Source organism: Aquarana catesbeiana, linkage group LG09 (genome assembly GCF_042186555.1).
Source record: "Aquarana catesbeiana isolate 2022-GZ linkage group LG09, ASM4218655v1, whole genome shotgun sequence".
Taxonomy (NCBI): Eukaryota; Metazoa; Chordata; class Amphibia; order Anura; family Ranidae; genus Aquarana; species Aquarana catesbeiana.
In genome coordinates, this window is record NC_133332.1 from 36,482,639 (window position 1) to 36,509,990 (window position 27,352).

Genomic DNA, 27,352 nt, shown 5'->3' on the forward strand with positions numbered 1-27,352 from the left:
ACTCAACGGAACCGTAGACCCGGTGCTGGTGAAACAGAGGTATCGAGAGTGAAGGTAACAGCCCGCTTAAACCAGCAGCTCCACCGAGAGTTAGTGCTACAATAAGATTTGGTATCTTATCTTTTCTTCAAAAGGACTGAAGTTACTGGCACCATACGCATCAGCATACACGCATTCAGGGCTTTGTATATGCATTGGGTGTGTGTATGACATTGTTGGGCAGGAAGTGGTTAAGGAAACGCCATCAATAAATACCAGCTTTGGATCTTGAACATGTGGACAGGCCTAATAGCCCAATTTAAAAAAAACACTCTTTCACAACTATATGGTTGAAGGCTTTCTTTGTGTGTTAGAGGCTATATACAGTTCTATATATATATATATATATATATATATATAGGGTTATGCAATCTGGATGGGGGAGGGTGAAAGAAGCCAGCCCATACCAGACTATAAACACGTACTACTACAGGATTACTTTCTCTTTTCAAGCCATGATGTTCACTGAGCACACTGCTGCACCCACTCCTCTGCTAAATGTATCTCTTGAATCATCTGGAAGTTTACATTCTCATCTACTCTATGCTTGTCTTAGAAATTCATACTGGTAGGTAACACTTTTATATTGTATTAAAGCAATGGTTCTCAGTAACATTAACAAAAAGTTTCTAATTATGCAATAAGGGCCAGTTCACACCACATGCAGTCCAGTGCGTTTTTTTTCTGCATTAAAAACACATAGTAGGAAAGTAGGTTATATGGTTTTCAATGGCATAGTTCACACCAGTGCTTGCAGTTCCAGTGCATTCCAGTTCCAGAAAAAATTGTAGAACATGTTGCATTTTTCCTGCATTGGACTGTACTGGAACGCTGTAAAATGCATCAAAAACACACTGGAATGCATCCAAACGCACCCGAAACACACATGTCCTTATTTATGGTTAAGAGAAAAGAAGGGGGGAAATAAGTACTGGACTGCATCAAAAATGCATCTGGAATGCATCATAAACGCGCATGCAGAAAAGCATCTGGAACACATCTGGACTGCATTTCTATGGTGTGAACTGGGCCTAAAAGTATTCGAATACGACCCATATAATGTATAGAAAAGGAGTAATCAATCAAAAATATTACTATACATTTTAGCTGATGACTTCTGTGTCATATTCCCCAATAAATAATTTGTCTGAACAGGTAGAACTTATAGGATCCTACTGCTGCTGTATGTCACACAAAAGTAATATGCATTGCAGTTTTATTTTACCCTTTTTATTAACCAGTTAAGGACCAGCCGCTGCAGTTATACTGCGGCAGATTGGCTCCCCTGGGTGAACTGTCGTAGCTATACATTCGCCACGTTAAGAGCACTACGAGCCCGGCGGCCACGATGTCCGCGATCGCTCCTGAGAGAGACAGAATGGAGGTCTCTCAATGTAAACAGACAGATCTCCATTCTGTACTATACATTCCCTATAGTTACTAAATGAGTTACCTTTGTAGCATATATTATCTTACTTATTTTTTCACTCAAAGGTTAATGTTTTTCTGATAGTGAATTCTCCAGCTCAGGGAGATGAGAGAGAAGCATATTTAACCGGTTCAATACCGGGCATTTTCACCCCCTTCCTTCCCAGGCCAATTTTTAGTTTTCAGTGCTGTTGCACTTTAAACGACAATTGCGCGGTCGTGCGACGTTGTACCCAAACAAAATTGACATACTTTTTTCCCCACAAATAGAGCTTTCTTTTGGTGGTATTTGATCACCTCTGCAGTTTTTATTTTTTGCGCTATAAACAAAAGAAGAGCGACAATTTTGAAAAAAACACAAAATTTTTTACTTTTTGCTATAATAAATATCCCAATTAAAAAAAAAAAAAAAAAACTAATTTTTTCCTCAGTTTAGGCCAATATATATTCTTCTACATATTTTTGATCAAAAAAAATCGCAATAAGCGTATATTGATTGGTTTGCGCAAAAGTTATAGCGTCTACAAAATACGGGATAGATTTATGGCATTTAAAAAAAAATATATATATATTTTTTTTTTTTTACTAGCAATGGCGGCGATCTGCGATTTTTGTTTTCATGACTGCGACATTATGGTGGACACATCGGACACTTTTGACACATTTTTGGGACCATTCACATTTATACAGCGATCAATGCTATAAAATTGCATTGATTACTGTATAAATGTGACAGGCAGGGAAGGGGTTAACCACTAGGGGGAGATGAGGGGTTAAATGTGTTTTCTAGGGGAGTGATTATAACTGTAGGGGGCAGGGACTCACAAGGGGAGGAGACAATCGGTGTTCCTCTGTACTGGGAACACAAATCGGTCTCCTCTCACCTGACAGGACATGGATCTGTGTGTTTACACACACAGATCCACGGTCCTGCTCGGTTAACGGGCAATCGTGGGTGCCCGGCGGACATCGCGGCTGCCGGGCACGCGCACCGGGTCCCGAGCAACGTGGCGGCGCGCGCGTGCCCCCTAGACAGCCGGGAAGCCCAGGACGTCATATGACGGCCAACCAGGATGGTTGACTACTCTGCGCCCCCCCTGACCACTCTGCAGCCCCCCCCTCCACCCCACTGCCTCCCCCTGTGCATCCCGCTGGTGTGGGGTTCTTTGGGGTGCTGTGGTTAGGGTGGTCCACTTTGGGGTGCCTTAGATATGATGGATTGATTTGAAGTGTTGAGATAGAATGGGCCACTTTGGTGTGGTGTTGATAGTGTGGGTTGCTATATGTAGGATGGGCTACTTTAAACTGTCAATGGAAGGGTGCAGTGGATAGAAAGGATTGTTGTAAGGTAGGGTGGGTTTTAAATGTAGGCCCCTTCCACGGTTAACACAATGTGGCTACACCCCTTGTTCACCACACCCCCTTTAAGCCAATATTTAGCGTAATTTAAGACATGTCCACTGTTCACCACAATCTTTTTTCATACGCCCCTGCCCCAAAAATCAGCAAAAAAAATGTCAAAAATCATCTTTTTTTGGGGGGGGGGGTGTCCCTGAATGGCAGTTTAGAAATGTGGTCACCCTAGAGACAGCGGCCGCTTCCGGGTGTACTAAGATGGCCGCCGGCTCCGGAGCTAGGCCGAAGCCGCGGCCTTTCCTATGGCTGAGGCCGAAAAGTGCTCCGCGGATCGCGGGTGTGCCGATGAGACCGCATTAAGCGGACACACTATACTTCCGTGACAGGTAAAAGGAAAGTTCATATATAAATGTGCAAATAGCAGTCCATATAATGTGCTTATAGTATTCTTCAAACAATGTGACAAAGATCAGATGGTGACTTGAGTGCTCACAGTATCCTCTGGTGACTTTGTGCTCCCCCTCAAGGGTCCCCACTCACCGAATCCACTCCCCCCAAAGGGGTAATGCGCATATAGATGTAACCGTTGCAGTCAATTCGCCACCATAGCATAGTTGCCAACAGTCCCAATTTTCCCAGGACAATCCCGATTTTGGGACCCTCGTCCCGATTGGAGGCTGTCCCGAATCGGGATTTTCCCTAAGGAAAATCGGGAATGCTGTTTTTTTTCTTTTTTGAGCAGCTGGCTCCAGCAAAATGGCGGCCGGCGCCGCCACTCGATCTTCCCCCTAGTGTTGAGTAAGTCAATGGAGAGAGGAAGGGGGCTCGATCCGTGCAGCCAATGAAGCGGCTTCTTTAGCTGCACGGCCCCTCCCCTCTCCACTGAAGCAGAAGACATGGCGCTGCCGTCGCCTTGTCTAGCTGAAAAGTTCCCCAGCCCCGTACTGCGCAAGCGCTGTGCCTGCGCAGTACAGGGGGTCCTTACTTGCCGAGGGGAACTTTCTTGGCAGAACACCAGCCGGCTGCTCCTGCACTGAGTGGGGGGGGGCTGCACTGAGGGGGGTCTGCACTAATAGAGGGGGGGCTGCACTGAGGGGGGGTCTGCATTAATAGAGGGAGGCTGCACTGAGGGGGGCTGCACTAATCGAGGGGGGGCTGCACTAATAGAGGGGGGGCTGCACTGAGGGGGGGTTTGCACTAATAGAGGGGGTGCTGCACTAATTGAGGGGGGTCTGCACTAATAGAGGGGGGGTCTGCTCTAATAGAGGGGGGGCTGCACTGAGGGGGGTCTGCACTAATAGGGGGGCTGCACTGAGGGGGGCTGCACTAATAGAGGGGGGGCTGCACTGAGGGGGGTCTGCACTGATGGAGGGGTTCTGCACTGAGGGGGTCTGCACTGATGGAGGGGGTCTGCACTGATGGAGGGTATCTGCACTGATGGAGGGGATCTGCACTGATGGAGGGGGTCTGCACTGATGGAGGGGGTCTGCACTGATGGAGGGGGTCTGCACTGAGGGGGTCTATGCAGACTCTGCCTGTGGCACCTGATGCAAGGACAGACTCTGCCGGGAGCACCTGATGCAAGGACAGACTCTCCCGGGGGCACCTGATGCAAGGACAGACTCTGCTGGTGGCAGGCGATGTGGCTAGTGACATGCTCAGGGATCCCACTGATTCGGCATTATGGTGAGTTGAATGATTTAATTTTATATTACAATGTAATAATAGAAATAATGCGCTTCAATCATCCTGACACCATAACAACCATGGTGCCGGGATGATTGAAGAGCTAACACCAGGCTTTGGAGTATCTTTATCTGCTGATTGTTAAACTTTCTAGAATACACATATGTCTATTGTGTAGGATCTGGGGCTGCTGTCCCGTCATTCCCCTCTCCCCCTTTTCCCCCCTCCCCCTTTTCCCCCTCTCCCCCTTTCCCCCTCTCCCCCCCCTCCCCCCTTTCCCCCTCTCCCCCTTTCCCTCTCCATCCCTCATTCATCTCAGACTCTAACCACACCCTATTGAGCCATGCCCATTTAGGCCACGCCCACTTTTTACGTAAGCCACGCCCATTTTTCACCACAGTGCGCTTTGCGCGCCGCACTTCTAATTTTCTTGCTAAGCCACACCTACAAACGAATGCCCCGCCCCCTAATTATTGTATGGCTCCGCCTACAGCCAAAAAAGTGTCCCACATATTTTTTTTGCAATGTTGGCAACTATACCATAGTTATTACGATTCCAAGGATATTTTTCTTGCACCAAGAGTTTGAACACTTCTGTAAGGTCACATATGCACATACGTCTGTGGGGCATGGAATGTCAATATATATCACATATTTCATTTAATCTTATTTAAATTTTATTTAATTCTGTAGTAATGGTGGTATAATTGAGTCTGGGTTTTCATATTACTACACCGGATGCTAACCTAACACTCAGTGACAGATCACAGACACACCAATATCTGACTCACTGGTATTACATTTGAGGTGGGATCATATATAGTAGGTATAGGTGTGGCACACCCAATAGTGGTGTAGCATTCAGCTCCCCCCTCCTTTCTTTGTTCATGTCTTGATATGAATCATGAATAGGTAGCGCCATTCACCCCAATTTATTATTATTTGGTGTTTACCTGGAGACCCTATAGGGGAGCTCTATTAGGGGAGGCCGCAGACCTATCAGGCGTCCTAAGCGCAGTCATATATATATTTTTGTATGCTATATCTTTCACATGGGTGGCTATTCTGTTCTGATGCATGTTTTCTTATATTGAAATTCCAAGACTCCAGACACAGCGATCACTTGTAGTTGTACATTGCGATTAGCTGTGCTTACTTGCATTTACATGCAGCTGCGTTTAGCTGCATTGAAACATTCTTGCCATTTCTGATGTGCTTCCTGTTGTTATTATTTCCTTGTTACCGCTGCTATCCACAGGTGAAATAGTACACTGCGATTACCTGCGGTTATGTGCAGATAGCTGCAATAAATTGGTCCTGGATGCAGTCAAATTTATTTTTTATAGCCGCACAAAACCCCATGTAACGAAACCATTGCTAAATGCAGTGTGTGAATGGGGCCATAGGAAAGCATTGTCTGAGTTTAGCTGCAGTAGATAACTTGAACTATCCACAGCTAAAAGCTGAATATTATCTGCCCGTGTGAAAGGGGCCTTAGCATTCTAGAATTATCCAAATACCTTCTTAAATCATTCCTATACAAAAACAAAGAGAAAGTCCAATATAAATACCAAAACAAAACAAAACGCACAATCAGTGCCTTGACTTCTAAATCCCACATATCGTATATACTCGAGTATAAGCTGAGTTTTTCAGCACATTTTTTTGTGCTGAAAACGCCCCCTCGGCTTATACTCAAGTCTCCCTGTCTCACTGTGCATCAGGGCAGCGAATGAACATCACAGCAATTGGTCTGTAGGCCTTGCAGATACCAAGCTATGGACAATGGTTAAGAATCACTGTATTTGTGGTGTAATTGGATGCATTTTTAAAAAAAAAAACCTGTAAGAGAATTTTGGGGGCTGCCATTGCTGACTTTTGTCTGAAATTGCTAGTTGTCTGGCTGTCAGATTAGAAATAATCCAGATAAAAGCTCCTTAAAAAAAAGAGTTTTTATACTCATCTCTGTCCAGTCAGCATCCCTTTCATTCCAGCGTTGTTGCACCCAAATTGGTAGGTAAACCTCCCAGTTTGGAGATGTTTGGGGATCTTAAAGAATTGTTCCCTTGCAGGAGATGCAATGTATGTAGGAAGTGTAAACTGGTATGCACGTCCTCCTTTTCCTCCAATGTCACCTCAAAGGAATACAATATACAAGGATTCATTTCTTGTTCCACCAAAGGAGTCATTTACCTTTTGGAATGTCTGTGGCACTTACAGTATGTGGGACGCACTACACGGGCACTTAAAGTGTTACTAAACCCAGGACTCTGCATTCACTATAGTTATCTGGTCTCTCACAGTACACAGAACATGGAAATGCAATTATTTTAGTAAATATAAACTGCTATATACCTTTTCTAATCAGCAGTATATAGCACTCTTGTGACTTCTATCAGTGTCTGGTTAAAGCTTTTAGGAGGAGGTTTTCATTCTACCCTGATTGTTCTATGAGGCTGCAGGGCCCCTGACCCTCTGTCTGGACAGGGTTAATTGGCCCTGTGCTGATCACATGCACTCTTCTTAGAAAAAAATCTCTAGCAATACACACCAAACTGAGCATGTGCAGAGTGCCCCCAAGGTTCTGTTCCATCAGCAGATAAGTTGGGGACTATGGAAGAGGGGGAGGATCAGAGAAGACGGAATCAAATAACCTTCTTACACAATTCAGACAATTAACCCCTTAGGTTCCACAGTGAGTTTAACAAGCATGCTTTACTGCATATAGATTTTACTGTTGTGGGTTTAGTAACACTTTAACCTTAGGATTGGGGAACACCCAAATAACAGCAATAATGGCTGATCTCTTTTTTGACCAGAAGATGGCACCTATTTGCTTTTATTTTTCTGTCTTAGACAGTTTTGATTTAATATGTTTTAATCTATTAAAGATGAAGTAAACCCTGATGGGTTGTGCTTCCTCTTTTGCTCCCTGCAAACCCTGCAAATTAAAAGCATAATGGGCTAGTATGCATCGCATACTAGCCCATTATGTGACACTTACCTGCAAACGAATCATGCGTTTTCCCCTGTGAAGGCTGTGACCATCTTCTCGCCCCTCTTCCTTCCGGGGCCGTGGACTCCGGCTCTGTGATTGGCCAGAGCCGCGTGATGTCATTCCTGCGCATGCACGCAGGAGCCATCAGTAACGGCACATGCTAGGGAAGAAACGGCACGGAGTTCCATTTCTTCCCAGCGCATGCGCCAATTACATCATCGGCACACTACAAGTGAAATATCTCCTAGACGGCACACGTTTAGGAGATATTTCCACCACCTATAGGTAAGCCTTATTCTAGGCTTACCTATAGGTAAAAGTAAGGAGGGAGGGTTTACAACCACTTTAACTTTTATTTTCTCTTGTATATTTTTACTAAATATCAATCTTTAGTAAATTCTTTGTGGCATTTTTAGGCATGTTTTTGTACCCAGTGCTGCTTTGATATGTATTGGTCAGCAGCAGTTTGCTCCGTCCTTAGCTTGGATATTTATATTGTAACATGACGTCTTGGGATCAGTCTCCATTCCTGAAGATGCCCTTTTTGGGGAAATGCATCTAGCAGAGCCAATCTTGTGATGCCATTGTGTTCTCCGGCCACTTGATTTTGTGGTGGGGTTCTCATCTGTGATTGATTGTTTTTATGTACAGTAAGTGCTATTTTTAAATGAATTTTTTATATAAGACTTTACTGCGCTATGGAGCTCTGCTGTTTTATGTTTTAACTGGCTACCCTGGCTGGGAGAGCTTCTCATGCATATACGCCATGCTGTTTTGTGCTGTTTGTAAGCTGCTATATGTTGCACATGAGCACTGGAGTACAGCTGTCATCAAATTCATGCACAGATCCTCATTGAAAATATACAAAATAATAGTGAAACACCTCAAAAGCGTAAAAGGCAAAAAACATAAAGCAGGAGTAGGCAACCTTAACGAGGCGGAGCTCTACCTGAACAACATGAGAGAAGACAAAGATCACCGGGCACAGTGTCGCCTCCTCATATATGATTTAAACGTCTAATTGCCATACTACCATGCAGAGGCGTCACCAGGGGGTGGCTATCGAGGCTGGAGCCCCGAATGTGGAGCCCATAGCCCCGAGTCTCAGCGGCGGGTGTGGAGGAGAAACTAGCTGGCGGGTCATGGCTGCGGCGGGCGGCATTGGAGGTGGAGGAGAGACAAGCAGGCATGTACAGGCACTGAGCCATCGGACCGCCACCTCCCTCACCTCCCCGCAGCGCTCACCTCTTCTCCCTGCTTAGTTATGCAGCGCGGCTGCATACAGACATGATCCTCAGCTGTCCTGTGACCAGTGGCCCCGGCCGCAAGATCGAGAGCGGCGCATCCCGATTCCCGTGCCCACTGACATCTGTGTTACACTCTGTCACATACAAGGGCTGGGAAGCGGGCGCTCTGTGTGTGCTCTGGCTGTGCAGGCGGCGGACATGTCTGTGATTGGCCCGGTGGAGGTGGTAAATGGTCACATGTGGAGGCAGGGCTGGGCTGGACTGTGGGTGATCTTGGCCGCCCGGAGTCCCGCCTCGCTGCCTGGCGCGCGATGTGTCTCCTCTTTACTGAGGTCTGTTATCTGCCCTTCCTCCAGCCTGTCAGCGTGCCCCTCTCTGTAAGCCACCCCCCTCTGTCATCCCGCCCCTTTCTGTCAGCACCCCCCTCTCTGTTAGCTCACCCCCCTCTCTTTCAGCCCACTCCTCTGTGTTAGCCCACACCCTCTGTCAGCCCACCCCCCCTGTCAGCTCCCCCCTCTCTGCCAGCCCACCCCCCCAGTCAGCACCCCTCTCTGTCAGCACCCCCCCTCTCTGTCAGCCCACCCCCCTCTCTGTCAGCACCCCCACCTCTGTCAGCCCACCCCCCTCTCTGTCAGCCCATACCCTCTCTGTCAGCCCACCCCTCTGTCAGCACGCCCCTCTCTGTCAGCCCACCCCCTATCAGCACCCCCTCTCTGTCAGCCCACCCTCCCTGTCAGCACCCCCCTCTCTGTCAGCCCACCCCCCCAGTCAGCACCCCCCTCTGTCAGCACCGCCCTCTCTGTCAGCACCCCCCTCTCTGTCAGCCCACCCCCCAGTCAGCACCCCCCTCTCTGTCAGCCCACCCCTCTGTCAGCACGCCCCTCTCTGTCAGCCCACCCCCCTGTCAGCACCCCCTCTCTGTCAGCTCACCCCCCCTGTTAGCACCCCCCTCTCTGTCAGCCCACCCCCCCAGTCAGCACCCCCCTCTCTGTCAGCACCCCCCTCTCTGTCAGCCCACCCCCCAGTCAGCACCCCCTCTCTGTCAGCCCACCCCCCTGTCAGCACCCCCCTCTCTGTCAGCCCACCCCCCTGTCAGCACCCCCTCTCTGTCAGCCCACCCCCCTGTCAGCACCCCCTCTCTGTCAGCCCACCCCCCTGTCAGCATCCCCCTCTCTGTCAGCCCACCCCCCTGTCATCACCCCCCTCTCTGTCAGCACCCCCCTCTCTGTCAGCCCATATCCTCTCTGTCAGCACCTCCCTCTCTGTCAGCCCACCCCCCTGTCAGCACCCCCCTCTCTGTCAGCCGAACCCCCTGTCAGCACCCCCCTCTGTCAGCCCACCCCCCAAGTCAGCACCCCCCTCTCTGTCAGCCCACCCCCCAAGTCAGCACCCCCCTCTCTGTCAGCCCACCCCCCTGTCAGCACCCCCTCTCTGTCAGCCAAACCCCCTGTTAGCACCCCCCCTCTGTCAGCCCACCCCCCAAGTCAGCACCCCCCTCTCTGTCAGCCCACCCCCTGTCAGCACCCCCTCTCTGTCAGCCCACCCCCCTTCTGTCAGCCCACCCCCCTGTCAGCACCCCCTCTCTGTCAGCCCACCCCCCTGTCAGCATCCCCCTCTCTGTCAGCCCACCCCCCTGTCAGCACCCCCCTCTCTGTCAGCCCATACCCTCTCTGTCAGCACCCCCCTCTCTGTCAGCCCATACCCTCTCTGTCAGCACCCCCCTCTCTGTCAGCCCATATCCTCTCTGTCAGCACCTCCCTCTCTGTCAGCCCATATCCTCTCTGTCAGCACCTCCCTCTCTGTCAGCCCACCCCCCTGTCAGCACCCCCCTCTCTGTCAGCCGAACCCCCTGTCAGCACCCCCCTCTGTCAGCCCACCCCCCAAGTCAGCACCCCCCTCTCTGTCAGCCCACCCCCTGTCAGCACCCCCCTCTCTGTCAGCCCATCCCCCTGTCAGCACCCCCTCTCTGTCAGCCAAACCCCCTGTTAGCACCCCCCCCTGTCAGCCCACCCCCCAAGTCAGTACCCCCTCTCTGTCAGCCCACCCCCTGTCAGCACCCCCCTCCTCTGTCAGCCCACCCCCCTGTCAGCACCCCCCTCTCTGTCAGCCCACCCCCTGTCAACTCTAAACGGCTCACGGTAAGGCAGTCTAATGGGGGTCTTTAGGGGCAGGGGACACTGATGGGGGGAGGGGTCACTGATCTATTAGAGATATCTAAGGGGCGTGCTGATATAAGGGGACTCTGAGCTAATGTAGAGGGGGTGCTGACTGCTGGTGACCCATTAGATCAGCAGTCAGCACCCGCCATTAGATCAGCACCCCCACCCCCTCTCCCTAGAAACCTCTACTAAATAAGGGAAACTCTCCTTATATCAGCACCCACATTAGATCAGTTTGTCCTTATATTACCTCCTCCTCCCTCTTCTCAGAGAAACCCATTATATTACAGTCCCCTTACATCAGCACCCCCCTTAGAGACTGACGGTTTGTCTCTAAAGAGGATCAGAAATAGGGGACTCTGATCTAAAAAAAAAACAAAAAAAAAACACCTAGAATAAAAATAAACTCCTCGAAAAAAACTATACAAAAAAATAAATTAAAATGCAGTGCAACCTCCCCCTATAATTATATTAATTTAAATGTGAACAAATAATTGTGAATGATGGTGGAAACCCCCAAGGGTAATCCAACTATTAATACACTCCAATCTTATTTAAACATATACAGTGCAATCGCCACACACATATAATACTGTATGAATAGAGGTGTAAATCCATTCAATGTGTTTTGCTAATATCCGAAAAAGTAAATTGGATATTAGCACATTTTGGAATATATTGGAGGTTTACATCTCTATTCATACATTGTTATATGTTTGTGGAGATTGCACAGTATATGTTTAAATAAGATTGGAGTGTATTAGTACTTGGATTATCCACCATCATTTACAACTATTTTTTCATATATGAATATAATTATAGGGGGAGGTTGTGCTGCATTTTTTCCATTTTAATTTTTTGGGGTCTCTAAGAGGAGCACTGATATAAGGGGACTCTGATCTAATGGAGGTCCTCTATGTGGGGCCCCTAAATTATAGAGGGATAACACTGACCCCTGTATTATGGGGGGTAACACTCACCAATAAAGCATCCTGCATTATTGCTCTCCTTAGTGCACCCAAAGGTGTCCCAGGTCTTTACAATCCTATAGTGTATATTAATTTAAATGTGAAAAAAGAATTGTGAATGATGGTGGAAAACGCAAAGGATAAAGTATTAATACACTCCAATCTTATTTAAACATATACTGTGCAGTCGCCATACGCATATAATAATGTATGAATAGAGGTGTAAATCCATTCCAAAATGTGTTGTGCTAATATTTGGCATGCAGCTTTTTTTCCAAAATTTTTTGCCATGCACCTCTAAAGTGTACAGGTTTGGCTTAAAGAAAAGGGGGCAACCCTATCCCGCAGTGAAGAGAAAGGGAGAGAAAATAGGTTAGACAGTAGCGGTGGCAGACGCAATTTACCTGTGTGATTCGGCCGTTGCAGCGCCGCCCACTGCACTGACTGACAGGCGGAGTGATATGCCGCCTGGCCTGAGGAAAGCAGAAGGAGATCAAGAGAACACCGGCGCGGTGACACCTCCTTCTCCCTCAACCTCCAGAGTCACGCTGAATAATGGCCATGGTGGCTGTGACTGGGAGTGGGACAGAACGAAGATTTAAAAAAAAAATGTGTCACTCTCTCTCTGTGTTTCTGTCAGTGCATGTCATGTAGGTCAGTGTATGTCAGGTAGGTCAGTGTATGTCAGGTAGGTTAGTACCTTTCAGGTATGTCATGTAGGTCAGTGTATGTCAGCCAGGTAGGTCAGTGTGTGTCAGGTAGGTCAGTGTATGTCAGGTAGTACAACCCCACCGTCTGCTGCACCATCATCCCCCCCGGTGCTGGGCTCTGACTTCGGGCTGAAGCCCCTGGTCTTTTTGCTACCTAGCAACGCCCCTGCTACCATGTCACAATTGTGTACATTGCATGGCAATCATGCGTTTAAATCAGGTGGTGAGGAGGCAACATAATGCTAAACACCCTCAGATCGCTTTTCAGAAGAACAGCAGTGCCTGCTGCACTTGTGAACGAGCCCTTAGTTGAATTCGGCAGTGGCACCCTTAGGGCTCGTTCACACCTAAAGTCGGGGTGTGGTGGTAAAACCCTGTGGTTGAGACAGTTTTACTGCCACTGATCCCTACCCCCTTTAACTACTAAGGCAGCTGCCAAAGGTGTACACATGCCGCGGCGGGAATTAAGCCCCCTGTTGCTTTTGGTGGGTGCTACTGCCTGCCAATCATGACCCATTCAAATAAATAGGGCCACTCTGCAAGCACCCCACAACTGCATGCTTCTGTGGGGTCCAAAGGGTTAAAACAGGTGGTGAGAACGCAACACAATGCTGCCTTCTTTAACCCCTTGTTTGCTGTACTGCGCAAGGTTGCAGGGCACTTGCAGAGCGGCCTCATTCACTTGAATGGGTCATGCTTGGCAGGTGCTACACCGACCAACCATGGCAGAGTGTATAACTCCTGCCACGGCTGCGAGATGTGTACACCCCTGGCCACTGCAGCTGAAGGGGGTGTGGTTGGAGCAGGGGGTGATAAAAACACGTCTTAATTATGGGGTTTTACCACCCCCCAAACTGCAAAGGTATATAAACCCTTATTGTTCTGTGTGGCAGGCGCAGCATTATGAAGTGCCTTATGCGCTGTGGTATTAGAAGAATTTTAATCTTTGACCTTTTAGTCCAAACAAGACTATCTCTTACTTCATAATTCCTCTAGCACCGTTCTATGGAAGCAGTAGGTTTAACCACTTCCCGCCCGGCCTATAGCAGAATGACGGCCGGGTGGTGGTTCAGTTATCCTGACTGGGCGTCATATGACGTCCTTCAGGATAACAGCCGCCGTGCCCCCATGGGGGTGCGCATCACGGCGATCGGTGGAACGGTGTGTTAGTCTGACACACCGCTCCACCGGTCTTGATAAAGAGCCTCCAGCGGAGACTCTTTACCACGTGATCAGCCGTGTCCAATCACGATGTCAATAGAAAAAGCCATTGATCGGCTTTTCCTCACTCGCATCTGACAGACGCGAGTAGAGGAGAGCTGATCGGCGGCTCTCCTGACGAGGGGTCTGCGCTGATTGTTTATCAGCACAGCCCCCCCTCGGATGCCTGCACTAGATCCCCAGGGAAGCCGCCAGGACCACCAGGGAAGCGGGCAACATGTGGATGGCCAGGTATGTACCCCATGGCTATCCACATGTGCCCAGTCTGTGTCCAATCTGTGCCAATCAGTGCCCACAAATAGGCACTGACTGGCACCCTTATAAATCAGTGATGCCCAGCAATGCCACCCATCCATGTCATCAGTGCCACCAATCAGTGTCAACAGTGCCACCTATCAGTGCCCATCTGTGCCCATCAGTGCCCATCCATGCCACCTATCAGTGCCACCCATAAGTACCCATCAGTGCCACCCAAAAGTGCCCATCAGTGCCGCCTATGAGTGCCCATCAGTGCCACCTATGAGTGCCCATCAGTGCCGCATACCAGTGCCACCCATCAGTGCCACCTATCAGTGTCCATCAGTGCCTCCTATCAGTGCCCATCATCAGTGCCTGTCAGTGCCACCTCATCAGTGCCACCTCATTGGTGCCACCTCATCGGTGCCCATCAGTGCTGCCTTATCAGTGCCTGTCAGTGCAGCCATATCAGTGCCCATCATTGAAGAAGAAAACATAATTTTTTCCAAAAATTTTGAACAGAAACAACTTGTTTTGTTTCTCAAAATTTTCGGTCTCTTTTTATTTGTTGCGCAAAAAATAAAAACTGCAGAGGTGATCAAATACCACCAAAAGAAAGCTCTATTTGTGGGAACAAAATGATAAAAAATCTGTTTGGGTATAGTGTTGTATGACCGCGTAATTGTCATTCAAATTGCGACAGTGCTGAAAGCTAAAAAATTGGCATGGGCAGGAAGGTGTATAAGTGCCTGGTATTGAAGTAATTAAAGAGCAAACCAAAATTCTATGATATCTTCTTCATTAACTTCAGCTTTTCTTCATATATAACACTGACAATTTAGCAGCAGGCAGTGCATGTACAAACATTTGTTGAATAGAGTATAACAAAATGGCGGTTCAACTGTTCGATCTTGTCATTCTACATTAAATGGTAGATGTATCTGTACTTTCACTTTAAAATACCTTAGACACTTTATGATCTCTCTGAGAGGTATATCTGAGACTTAAGAAATATTTTTACTTGTTTGATATTGCAATTTGCAGTTTGCACACTTGTTTGCTTGTTTGAACGTTTGATGTTTGAACGTTTGATGTGTGAACATTTGATGTTTGAACGTTTCATGTTTGAACGTTTCATGTTTGAACGTTCCATGTTTGAACGTTTGTTTGGTGGAACTATAAGTGAACACATAACTAGTTCAGTATACAGTTCTAATTATCGTATTAAATACCTATTTTGGCCATTTGCTTCCATAAAACTGATTTCTGGCTGGATCTGAAATCTGTTTAGGTCCACTCTCTCTGATATAATGAGATCTAACAATGTGCTGGGTAATTTCCAGACAAAATAATAGGTGTAAGGCTGGCTGTGATTGGCCAAGACTCTTGCTCAGTGTGAGATTGGCTGTGATTGGCCAAATCTCCTGAGAGTCACAAAGGCTTAACTCTATGCTTTCTGGTTTAAATTCTGCTGTGTCTTTGCTTACCTTTACTGTCATATAATAAATCTTAAAAGGCACGTGTTTCTCGTAATATTTGTGCAAGAATGCAATTTAGAAAAAAGATTATGCTATGAAAATATTAAGAAGCATTGGAAGGGTAACGCTGAATTCTCAGGAGGAAATGACAACAAGTGCGTTGGTGTTGGAGTACTTACCTCTGCTGAATGGGAGATAGTAGGTGTTGAAGACCTTTATCCTAGAAGGCTCTTAATGGTAAAAATACAAAAAGGATATAAAAAAATAAGTGTTTAGTATATATGCTTCAAATATAAAAGAAGAAAGAAAAGAAATATTTGAAATTCTACAACTATTTATTTTGGGAGTAGAACCAATAATCGTTGGAGGTGATTTTAATTGTTACATCGATGGTGATCAAAAAAATGACAGTTCTGTTACACTTTTAAAAGATGTGATATCATCGGTGAATCTCAAAGATGTCTGGAAAGTTTGTGGTTCCGATCCTAAAAAGAAACAAACATGTAAAAATAAACAATCAGAATCGAGATTCGCCTATATTTTTATTTCAGAAAATATTTTTGCAAAAAAAGACACCGAAGATGCATGTTTATCAGATCAAAAATTGATCTGGTGTGAACTAGAAATGGAAGGTGGAATAAGAAAAAAAGCTCCATATTGGAAACTCAACACGTCTTTATTAAAAGATGGAGAAATAAGAAAAGAATTTGAAAATGTGTATAAAAATGGAGAAAACAAAAAAGTAAATATGATGATATTTTTTGTGGTGGGACAAAAGAAAAAAGGTCTTTGGGGATTTTTTAATTAAAAAAAGTAAAGAAGTCCAAAAGAAAAGTTGAATGCCAGGTTGCAGTTCTCTTTCTGTTCTCCAAGGAATGCGTGGAGTTGGATGCTGAAATAGAAATAATAATAGAGATTAAAAGAATTCTGGAAGAAAGAGGTAAACAAACAATATTTAACGCCAGGGTAAATGATTTGGAAGAGGACAAAAATGTTATAAATATTTTTTTAAGAAAATTGTAAATCAAAACACGAAATCAAGAAAATGGAAGGAGAATCCACAACTGAAGGAAAGTTGGAAAAAGTCAAAATTTTTTATGAAGATTTATTTTGTAGGAAAGAGACGGATGAATCTCTGACAGAATTTTTTTTGGAGAATATGGATAAGGCTCTGAATAAACTTGAGCAAGATTTTTTTGTTACAGGATTTTGATCAAGAAGAAATATTTTCAGTTATTCATAGTTTTGATGGTAACAAAACCCCTGGGAAAGATGGTTTACCTATTGATTTTTACAAATTCTTTTGGGACATATTAAAAGATGACCTGGTGGAACTTATCATAAGAGTTGCTAATAATCTTAAAATACCAACCTCCTGGAGTGAAGGAGTAATTGTATTGATCTATAAAAAAGGAGACAAAGAATTAATTAAAAATTGGAGACCAATAACACTCCTGAATAGCAACTACAAAATCATTGCTAAACTTCTGGCAAATAGAATGAAGCAATGTATAAGTTCAATTATTGAAGAAGACCAGACCTGTGCCATGCCAGCCAGAGTTATCACAGAATGCTTACTTTTGGTTAGAGATATTATTTGGGATGTCGGTGATAGACATCAAAAAATTGCCTTAACAACTCTTGATTTTGAGAAGGCCTATGATAGGGTTTCTCACAATTTTTTATTTCAAGTTCTTAAAAGAATGGAATGTCCAGAAAAGTTGGTAAAACAAATACAAAGTTTATATATAGATGCCTTCAGTCAAATTTCAGTTAATGGTTTTTTATGTGAGAAAGTCAGTCTTCTGAGCGGGGTGAAACAAGGATGCCCGCTTTCACCAATTCTTTTTATTTGTGCTATTGAGGCGCTGTTGTGTGCAGTCTGAAAAGACAAAGTTGTTGAAGGCTTCTTTGTTCCTGGAAGTGAAGGTAAACAAATTAAAACAATCGCCTACATGGATGATGTTACCCTGATTGTTAAAAATTCAAGAGGCTTAAAAAGAGCTATAAGAATTGTGTACTGGTTTTGCAGTGGATCAGAATTTAAAATAAACCTTGATAAATCTGGAGTTTTCTTGGTTGGAAATTTCTATGTAGAACCCAACATCAAAATACCTGTAGTGACAGAAGTAAAAATTTTAGGAATCTGGTTCTCAGGAAACTGCAGTAACAGAAAAAACTGAGTGGAACTTCTGGAAAGAGTCAAGAAAAAATAGATTTTCTGGAGACTAAGGATGCTAACAATGGAGGGTAAAATATTAATTGAAAAACAAGTGATCTTACCTATTATTTTGTATGTTTCGAAGATTTTTTCCCCACCACTATGGATGAGCCGAACACACCCCTGTTCGGTTCACACCAGAGCTTGCGAACAGGCAAAAAAAATTTGTGCGAACACCGTTAAAGTCTATGGGACACATAGTTATATAGTAGGCGAGGTTAAAAAAAGACACAAGTCCATCAAGTCCAACCTATGTGTGTGATTATGTGTCAGTATTACATTGTATATCCCTGTATGTTGCGGTCATTCAGGTGATTATCTAATAGTTTCTTGAAGCTATCAATGCTCCCCGCTGAGACCACCGCCTGTGGAAGGGAATTCCACATCCTTGCCGCTCTTACAGTAAAGAACCCTCTATGTAGTTTAAGGTTAAACCTCTTTTCTTCTAATTGTAATGAGTGGCCACGAGTCTTATTAAACTCTCTTCTGTGAAAAAGTTTTATCCCTATTGTGGCGTCACCAGTACAGTATTTATAAATTGAAATCATATCCCCTCTCAAGCGTCTCTTCTCCAGAGAGAATAAGTTCAGTGCTCGCAACCTTTCCTCATAACTAAGATCCTCCAGACCCTTTATTAGCTTTGTTGCCTTTCTGTGTACTCGCTCCATTTCCAGTACATCCTTCCTCAGGACTGGTGCCCAGAACTGGACAGCATACTCCAGGTGCGGCCGGACCAGAGCCTCCTAGAGTGGGAGAATTATTGTTTTATCTCTGGCATTGATCCCCCTTATAATGCATGCCGATATTCTGTTTGCTTTGTTAGCAGCAGCTTGGCATTGCATGCCATTGCTGAGCCTATCATCTACCAGGACCCCCAGGTCCTTTTCCATCCTAGATTCCCCCAGAGGTTCTCCCCCCAGTGTATAGATTGCATTCATATTTTTGCCACCCAAATGCATTATTTTACATTTTTCTACAATGAACCTCATTTGCCATGTAGTCGCCCACCCCATTAATTTGTTCAGGTCTTTTTGCAAGGTTTCCACATCTTGCGGAGAAGTTATTGCCCTGCTTAGCTTAGTATCGTCTGCAAATACAGAGATTGAACTGTTTATCCCATCCTCAAGGTCGTTTATGAACAAATTAAATAGGATTGGTCCCAGCACAGAACCCTAGGGAACCCCACTACCCACCCCTGACCATTCTGAGTACTCCCCATTTATCACCACCCTCTGAACTCGCCCTTGTAGCCAGTTTTCAATCCATGTACTCACCCTATGGTCCATGCCAACGGACCTTATTTTGTACAGTAAACGTTTATGGGGAACTGTGTCAAATGCTTTTGCAAAATCCAGATACACCACGTCTACGGGCCTTCCTTTATCTAGATGGCAACTCACCTCCTCATAGAAGGTAAATAGATTGATTTGGCAAGAATGATTCTTCATGAATCCATGCTGATTACTGCTAATGATACCGTTCTTATTACTAAAATCTTGTATATAGTCCCTTATCATCCCCTCCAAGAGTTTACATACTATTGATGTTAGGCTAACTTATCTGTAATTCCCAGGGATGTATTTTGGGCCCTTTTTAAATATTGGTGCTACATTGGCTTTTCTCCAATCAGCTGGTACTATTCCAGTCAGTAGACTATCTGTAAAAATTAGGAACAACGGTCTGGCAATCACTTGACTGAGTTCCCTAAGTAGCCTCGGATGCAAGCCATCTGGTCCCGGTGATTTATTAATGTTAAGTTTCTCAAGTCTAATTTTAATTCTGTCCTCTGTTAACCATGGAGGTGCTTCCTGTGTTGTGTCATGAGGATAAACACTGCAGTTTTGGTTACTGAAGCCCCCCGATTCACTTGTGAAGACTGAGGAGAAGAATAAATTCAATACCTTCGCCATCTCCCCATCCTTTGTAACCAGATGTCCTTCCTCATTCTTTATGGGGCCAATATGGTCTGTCCTCCCTTTTTTACTGTTTACATACTTAAAGAATTTCTTGGGATTTTTTTTGCTCTCCTCCGCTATGTGTCTTTCATGTTCTATCTTAGCCGTCCTACTTGCACCCTTACATTTCTTGTTGCATTCTTTATAAAGTCTGAATGCTGAGGATGATCCCTCAACCTTGTATTTTTTGAAGGCCTTCTCCCTTGCTTTTATATGTATTTTTACATTGGAGTTAAGCCATCCAGGATTTTTGTTTGCTCGTTTATTACCCAATGGGATACATTGGCTAATGCTCTTATTTAATATGCTCTTAAAGCAAACCCATCTCTCCTCCGTATTCTTTGTTCCTAATATTCTATCCCAATTTATGCCTTTTAGCAAGGTTTGTAGTTTAGGGAAGTTGGCTCTTTTGAAATTTAGTGTCTTTGTGTTCCCTTTATGTTTCCTATTTGTGTGATTTATACTGAAACTAATTGACCTGTGATCACTGTTACCTAAATTGCCCTGTATTTCCACATCCGTGATCAGGTCTGTATTGTTGGTAATCAGTAGATCCAGTAATGTTTTATTTCTAGTTGGTGCGTCTACCATCTGACCCATAAAATTGTCCTGCAAGACATTAGGGAACTGGCGAGCCTTAAATGAATGCGCGGTTCCCTCCGCCCAGTCTATGTCTGGATAATTAAAATCCCCCATTATGATAACACTTCCCATCCTTGCTGCTAATCCAATTTGTGATAGGAGATCCGTCTCCACTTCCTCCCTCAGGTTAGGGGGCCTATAGCATACTCCCAGTATTATTTTCCCCTTAGCTTCATCCCTTTGGAGCTCTACCCATAAGGATTCCACCTCCTCTCTAGCTCCCTTAGTGATGTCATCTCTCACATTCGCTTGTACATTATTCTTGATATATAGGCATACCCCTCCCCTTTTTTACCCTCTCTATTCTTGCGGTATAGGGTATACCCTTGAATGTTTGCCAGCCAATCATGAGAGCTGTTGAACCAGGTCTCTGAAATTCCCACAAAATCCAAATCCTCCTTGTATAACAGTATCTCTAGTTCACCCATCTTGTCCGCCATGCTCCTGGCATTGGTGAACATGCCACATAGTTTAGACCGGTTGCATATTGTCCTCGTATTGGGTGTTTCGAGATTGCAACTAGGACTTACTACTATACTCACCTTGTGTTTTTGTGCTTTGGTTAACCTACCACTAATGCCCCCAATACTACCCTCTGGAATATCTTCCACGCTGGCTATCTCTGTCTCTGGACCCTCCCCCCATCGCCTAGTTTAAAAACCCCTCTAACTTTTTGGCCATCTTCATTCCCAGCAGATCTGCTCCCTCCTCATTTAGGTGCAGTCCGTCCCTTCTATAGTACCGGTTACCGACTGAGAAGTTGGCCCAGTCCTCCAGGAACCCAAACCCATCCTTACTACACCAGCTCTTCAGCCACTTGTTTACTCCCCTAATCTCCCTCTGCCTTTCTGGTGTGGCTCGATGTACCAGTAGTATTCCTGAGAATACTACCTTGGAGGTCCTTTTCCTCAATTTAGCTCCTAAGTCCCTAAAATCGTTCTTTAGGACACTCCATCTGCCTCTGACTTTGTCATTGGTGCCAACGTGCACCATGACAGCCGGGTCTTCCCCAGCCCCTCCCAGTAATCTGTCCACAAGATCCATGATGTGCCGAACCCGAACGCCCGGTAGACAACATACTGTTTGGCGCTTCAGGTCTTGGTTACAGATTGCCCTCTCTGTCCTTCTAAGAATTGAGTCCCCTACCACCAGAATCTGTCTTTCCTTTCCCTTTGCTGCCCCCCCACTCTCACTGGAGGAGTTCTTCCCCCGGCAGCTAGGAGAGTCCCTCAGCTCCAGCAGTGCTGGTCCCTGACTGGTTTCACCAATGTCACTCAATGGAGCGTACTTATTGGAATGCTCCAGTCCTGGATTGGCCTCCCTGGCACTTCCCCCTCTACCCCTCCTGACTGTCACCCATCTACTCTGTGCTAGTGCCTGCACCTCTTTGTCTCCACCCGCCTCTGTGCTGGCCCCTGCTGTGTACGTTCCTGGCTCTCCTTTAGTATGGAGGGACTTCTCAGTGCTGACAGTTGCTTCCCTAGATTCAGAACCTGGGCTTCCAGGGAAACAATGTGCTTACATTTTGCACAGCAGTATTCACCATTGATCAGATGATCAAGGAATGCATACATGCAGCAAGATGTACAAAGAGTCGCCTCTCCACACCCGCCGGTCATCGTACCTATTAAATTTAGTGAGGATTTGGGGATTTTACCCTGTCCAAATTACCTAACAGCTAGCTTCCTAGCACTAATATTTAAGACAATACACGGGTACACAACAAGACAATACACAGGTACTCACAGACCTACGTGCAATCGCAGAACAGTCGCAGACCTATGTACACTCGCAATACTCAAGTATACAGTACACAATACACAAGTACTAATGATCCACACACACTACTCAGAAAACACTCAGGTACTCACACTACACAGGTACTATGACCCCTGTTATAACCTCCTGTTTTAAACTCTGGTTTTTAACTCACCACTTAGACCAGTTCAACTTGGACTAAGTTCCACAGCCTCACACTGAGCAAGCTCAGAATGAGTCCTACACACAGTTATAAAGGCACCTGTGAGCAATTAACCATCCCCCTTAATTGATAGCCTGAAGGAACCAGAGAAAAAAAAAAGCTATTTAAAAAGTGACAGAAAAAGGTGATTGAAAAACTAAAAGGAAAAGCCCCAAAAATGCAACCCAGCAAACAAAAAGCAAGACTTGTTCACTCTAACTCTGGTTTTTAACTCACCACTTAGACCAGTTCCACTTGGACTAAGTTCCACAGCCTCACACTGAGCAGGCTCAGAATGAGTCCTACACACAGTTATATAGGCACCTGTGAGCAATTAACCACTCCCCTTAATTGATAGCCTGAAGGAACCAGAGAGAAAAAAAAAGCTATTTAAAAAGTGACAGAAAAAGGTGATTGAAAAACTAAAAGGAAAAGCCCCAAAAATGCAACCTAGCAAACAAAAAGCAAGACCTGTTCACTCTAACTCTGGTTTTTAACTCACCACTTAGACCAGTTCCACTTGGACTAAGTTCCGCGAACATGAATAACCAAAGTGCTAATTTTAAAGGCTTTTATGCAAGTTGCTGTCATAAAAAGTGTTTGGGGACCTGGGTCCTGCCCCAGGGCACAAGGATCAACGCAAAAAAAACTTTTAAAAACGGCCGTTTTTTCGGGAGCAGTGATTTTAATAATGCTTAAAGTGAAACAATAAAAGTGTAATATCCCTTTAAATTTCGTACCTGGGGGGGGCAATAGTATGCCTGTAAAGGGACGCATGTTTCCAGTGTTTAGAACAGTCTGACAGCAAAATGACATTTCAAAGGAAAAAAAGTCATTTAAAACTACTTGCGGCTATAAATGAATAATTGCCAGTCCGACAATACACATAAAAGTTCATTGATAAAAACGGCATGGGAATTCCCCACAGGGGAACCTCGAACCAAAATTTAAAAAAAAAATGACGTGGGGGTCCCCCTAAATTCTATACCAGAGGGTCTGGTATGGATTTTAAGGGGAACCCCGCACCAAGTTAAAAAAAAAACGGCATGGGGTCCCCCCAAAAATCCATACCAGACCCTTATCTGAGCACGCAACCTGGCAGGGCGCAGGAAAAGAGGGGGGGCGAGAGCCCCCCTCCTGAAGCGTACCAGGCCACATGCCCTTAACATTGGGAGGGTGCTTTGGGGTAGCCCCCAAAACACCTTGTCCCCATGTTGATGGGGACAAGGGCCTCATCCCCACAACCCTTGCCCGGTGGTTGTGGGGGTCTGCGGGGGGGTATCGGAATCTGGAAGCCCCCTTTAACAAGGGGACCCCCAGATCCCAGCCCTCCCCAATGTGTGAAATGGTAAGGGTACCCCTACCATTTCACAAAAAAACTGTCAAAAATGTTAAAAATGACAAGAGACAGTTTTTGACAATTCCTTTATTTAAATGCTTCTCCTTTCTTCTATCTTCTTTCTTCTATCTTCCTTCGGTTTCTTCCTCCATCTTCTTCTTCTTCTGGTTCTTCTGGTTCTTCCTCCAGTGTTCTCGTCCAGCATCTCCTCTGCGGAGTCTTCTTATCTTCTTCTCCTCGGGCCGCTCTGCATCCATGATGGCATAGAGGGAGGCTCCCGCTGTGTGACGCTTCTCCTCTTCTGATGGTTCTTAAATAACGGGTTGCCCCGCCCCCCCTCTGACGCAAGGGGACTTGACGGGGACTTCCCTGTGATGTCAAAGGGGGCAGGATCACCCGTTACGTAAGCCCGCCACCTTCTGACGTCACGGGGCCTGGTATGGAATTTAGGGGGGCCCCTAACGTCATTTTTTTTAAAATTTTGGTTCGGGGTACCCCTGTGGGGAATTCCTATGCCGTTTTTATCAATGAACTTTTATGTGTATTGTCGGACCGGCAATTCATTAATACCTGCGAGTAGTTTTAAATGACTTTTTTAACTTTGAAATGTCATTTTGCTGTCAGACTGTTCTAAACACGGGAAACATGCGCCCCTTTACAGGCATACTATAGACACCCCCAGGTATGAAATTTAAAGAGATATTACACTTTTATTGTTTCTTTAAGCATTATTAAAATCACTGCTCCTGAAAAAACGTCAGTTTTTAAAACTTTTTTTTGCATTGATCCATGCCCCCTGGGGCAGGACCCAGGTCCCCAAACACTTTTTATGACAATACCATGCATATAAGCCTTTAAAATTAGCACTTTTGATTTCCTCCATAGACTTTTAAAGGGTGTTCCGCGGCATTCAAATTTTCCGCGAACACCCCAAACTGTTCGGCGAACTGACGAACAGCCGATATTCGAGTCGAACATGAGTTTGACTCAAACTCGAAGCTCATCCCTACCCACCACTTATGTTTCTCAAGAAGATGATCAAATATTGTTTTAATTTTTTCTGTGGAGTTAAGATGGAGAGGATGAAGAGAGAAGAAAACTACAAGCCTAAATGTAAAGGTGGAAAACATTTTCCAGACATTAAAAAAAATTAAAGTTTAAAATATTTTTCTTTTATTATAAATAAATTACTGGACAGAGAATCTCGAATAAATGATTTTTTGAGATATTAGTTGGGCTTTTTTTTTTTTAAATACAGATGGGTGGAGCAAGACCATACAAAACCAACTAAATAAATGCCTCCAGAAAACTATATACAAATAGAAAAAACTCTCAGAGTATAAACTTATGGATATAGATGTGGAGATCTTAAGGAATCACCAGAAGCTGAAAAAAACAGTAGAAGATAAAATAATAATGAGTCCATTCAGAAATTTTTCATATAAAGCAACAAAAGGAATATGGAAGGCTGTTTCATATCCAGCAATCCAGCATTAACAAATGAACAAAAAGATTTAAACTGGAACAGTGTGAAAGAATGCTTACCTACTAGAAATTTTCAATACGGACGAAGTCTAGTAAGAAACCCTTAATGTGTAAGGGAGTTCTGCGGTTCAGATGAAACGGTAATGCACATTCTTTGGAACTGTAGTTTTGCTCAGAAATGTTGGAGAAAAATAAGTTTACTCGTTAAGGAACTAAGTACTCTAAAGACTATAGATTATGAAATAATAATGTATGGCTTTGGAATAAGAAAAGAAGAATTTAGAAGAGTTTGGTTACTTACCTGTTCAATGAAGCTTGCTTTATGGAAGGTCAGAAATATATATCTATTCAAGAAGAAAGACATTTCAGTTAATGGATGTATCAGACTTGGTTTAAGTTATTTATATACATATTTTTTGAAAGATAAAAAAAAATATATATATATATATATAGAAAAAAAGTCCAAGAGGTTGCTGCACTTAAAAACTTCTTTGCTTTATTTCACAATATCTTCAGGAGAGATTTACAAAGCAAGTATAATCCTTTCAAGCAATATCACAGGCAAGAAATGCCTACACAGTTTCAGACATGAGTAGATTCAGATATGGATGGATGGATGGATTACGTCTCGGGCTAGTCCGCTTACGCCCTTCCTAAGATCCATTGAAGATGTGCTTCAATGGATCTTAGGAAGGGCGTAAGCTGACTAGATTCTGAAATCCGTTGTCGGAAATTCTGATTGTGTGTACACAAATCCGACGGACAAAGTGCCACGCATGCTCAGAACAAATAAAGAGATGAAAGCTATTGGCCACTGCCCCGTTTATAGTCCCGACGTACGTGTTTTACGTCATTGCGTTCAGAACGATCGGATTTTGTGTATGCAAGACAAGTTTGAGCCAACATCCGTCTGAAAAAATCCCAGGATTTTGTTGTCGGAATGTCCGAACAAAGTCCGACCGTGTGTACGCCCTATTACTGTCATCTGTGTTGCTTAAGTAAAAAAATGTTGAAATGTTTTCTTCGCCTAGTCTGAAATTACTAAAGAGGGGTAGTGCAACTTAAGTAACCGGCACCACACATAGTTTACAGTTGGGTCAGATGAAACACATTGGAGTATGAAGACAGCAGTACAAGAGTTGGTGTGGTACAGAAAACAGTAAGTGGTTACTAAAGGTTAAGAAAGGTTTCTCTAGCAGCTTGTCATAAGTGTGTACATGTGGCAGGTGGCATAGTTCAGTCATCTGTTCAAGTAAAGGTTTGCTTCTCGGCCTTTTGGCTAAGATCAAGTGTAGTTCTGCTGCCGTCTGTCTTAGTCGGAAGGTGTCTGGGGTACCCAAGGGTTGGCCTTGGGGGGAGCGTCACTTTTCGGAGGGCTCCCCCTTGCTGCTATTGGCCGTAGGATTAGTACCCAGACAACGAGGAGTGATCGCCCTTTTGAAGGCGGTGAGAGTGATTTTCAGGGGCCCCTTTTGGGGTACCCCTGGGCGGAGAAGAGGCGGAGTCCCTTTTGATTTCCAAGATGGCGGCTCGTGGGCTGCGGGACTCACTGAGGTTCCAGGCGAGGCCAGAATTTAAGACGATGATCAACCTGAAGGTCGTGGTCGAGGATTTGTTGAAGAAAGCTCTAGGCTTAAAGGTGAGCAGCATATATTGCTTGCAAGATTTCCAGCAACAAGGTTTATATGATGTCACTTTCATTTCGTCCGAGGTCTATTGGGTTGTGTTTGAAGGAGCGAAGCAGAAGAGGGAACTAGATGGTGTCAAGATGTTCGAGATCACCCCACTGTTTATGCAAGATGAGATTATAACTATGCATTTGTACAACCCATTTGCGGACCCTGCGTTGATTCGGGCTTTCTTAAATAACTATTGTGCAGATTTAAGAGGTGGGGAGAAGATTCGGAATCTGGTTTGGAAAATATTGTTTTGTGCACCGATTTAAGAATGATTCATGTTGTGTGGGGGGTGTAAAATGGCCCCAGCAGTTTTCACCATTGCAGGAGAGAGAGGTTTTTTGTTTTACCCTGGACAGCCCAGGTATTGCCGCAAGTGTTTTTCGTACGGTCATATAAGTTCGGAGTGTGATGAGGGGCAGAAATGTTGATTTTGTGGTAAAGGCGGACATCTGGCCAAAGAGTGTGCGGAACAGAAGGTTTGTGACATTTGCAAGAAACCCGGACATATGGCTAGACAATGTGAGGATTATAAATTTTACAAAAC

General features: G+C 44.9%; 1 protein-coding gene across 1 annotated transcript in view; it reads left to right on the top strand.

The window, feature by feature from the left end:
- Window positions 1-468: 468 nt before the first annotated feature.
- The window catches only part of LOC141107508 (major histocompatibility complex class I-related gene protein-like), a 98,938-nt gene continuing 72,054 nt past the window's right edge, over window positions 469-27,352 (top strand). The window contains exon 1 of the mRNA XM_073598280.1: window positions 469-607. Within this exon, the coding sequence (XP_073454381.1) occupies window positions 538-607 (70 nt within the window). The 5' untranslated portion in view covers window positions 469-537. The remainder of the gene's footprint in view (window positions 608-27,352) is intronic.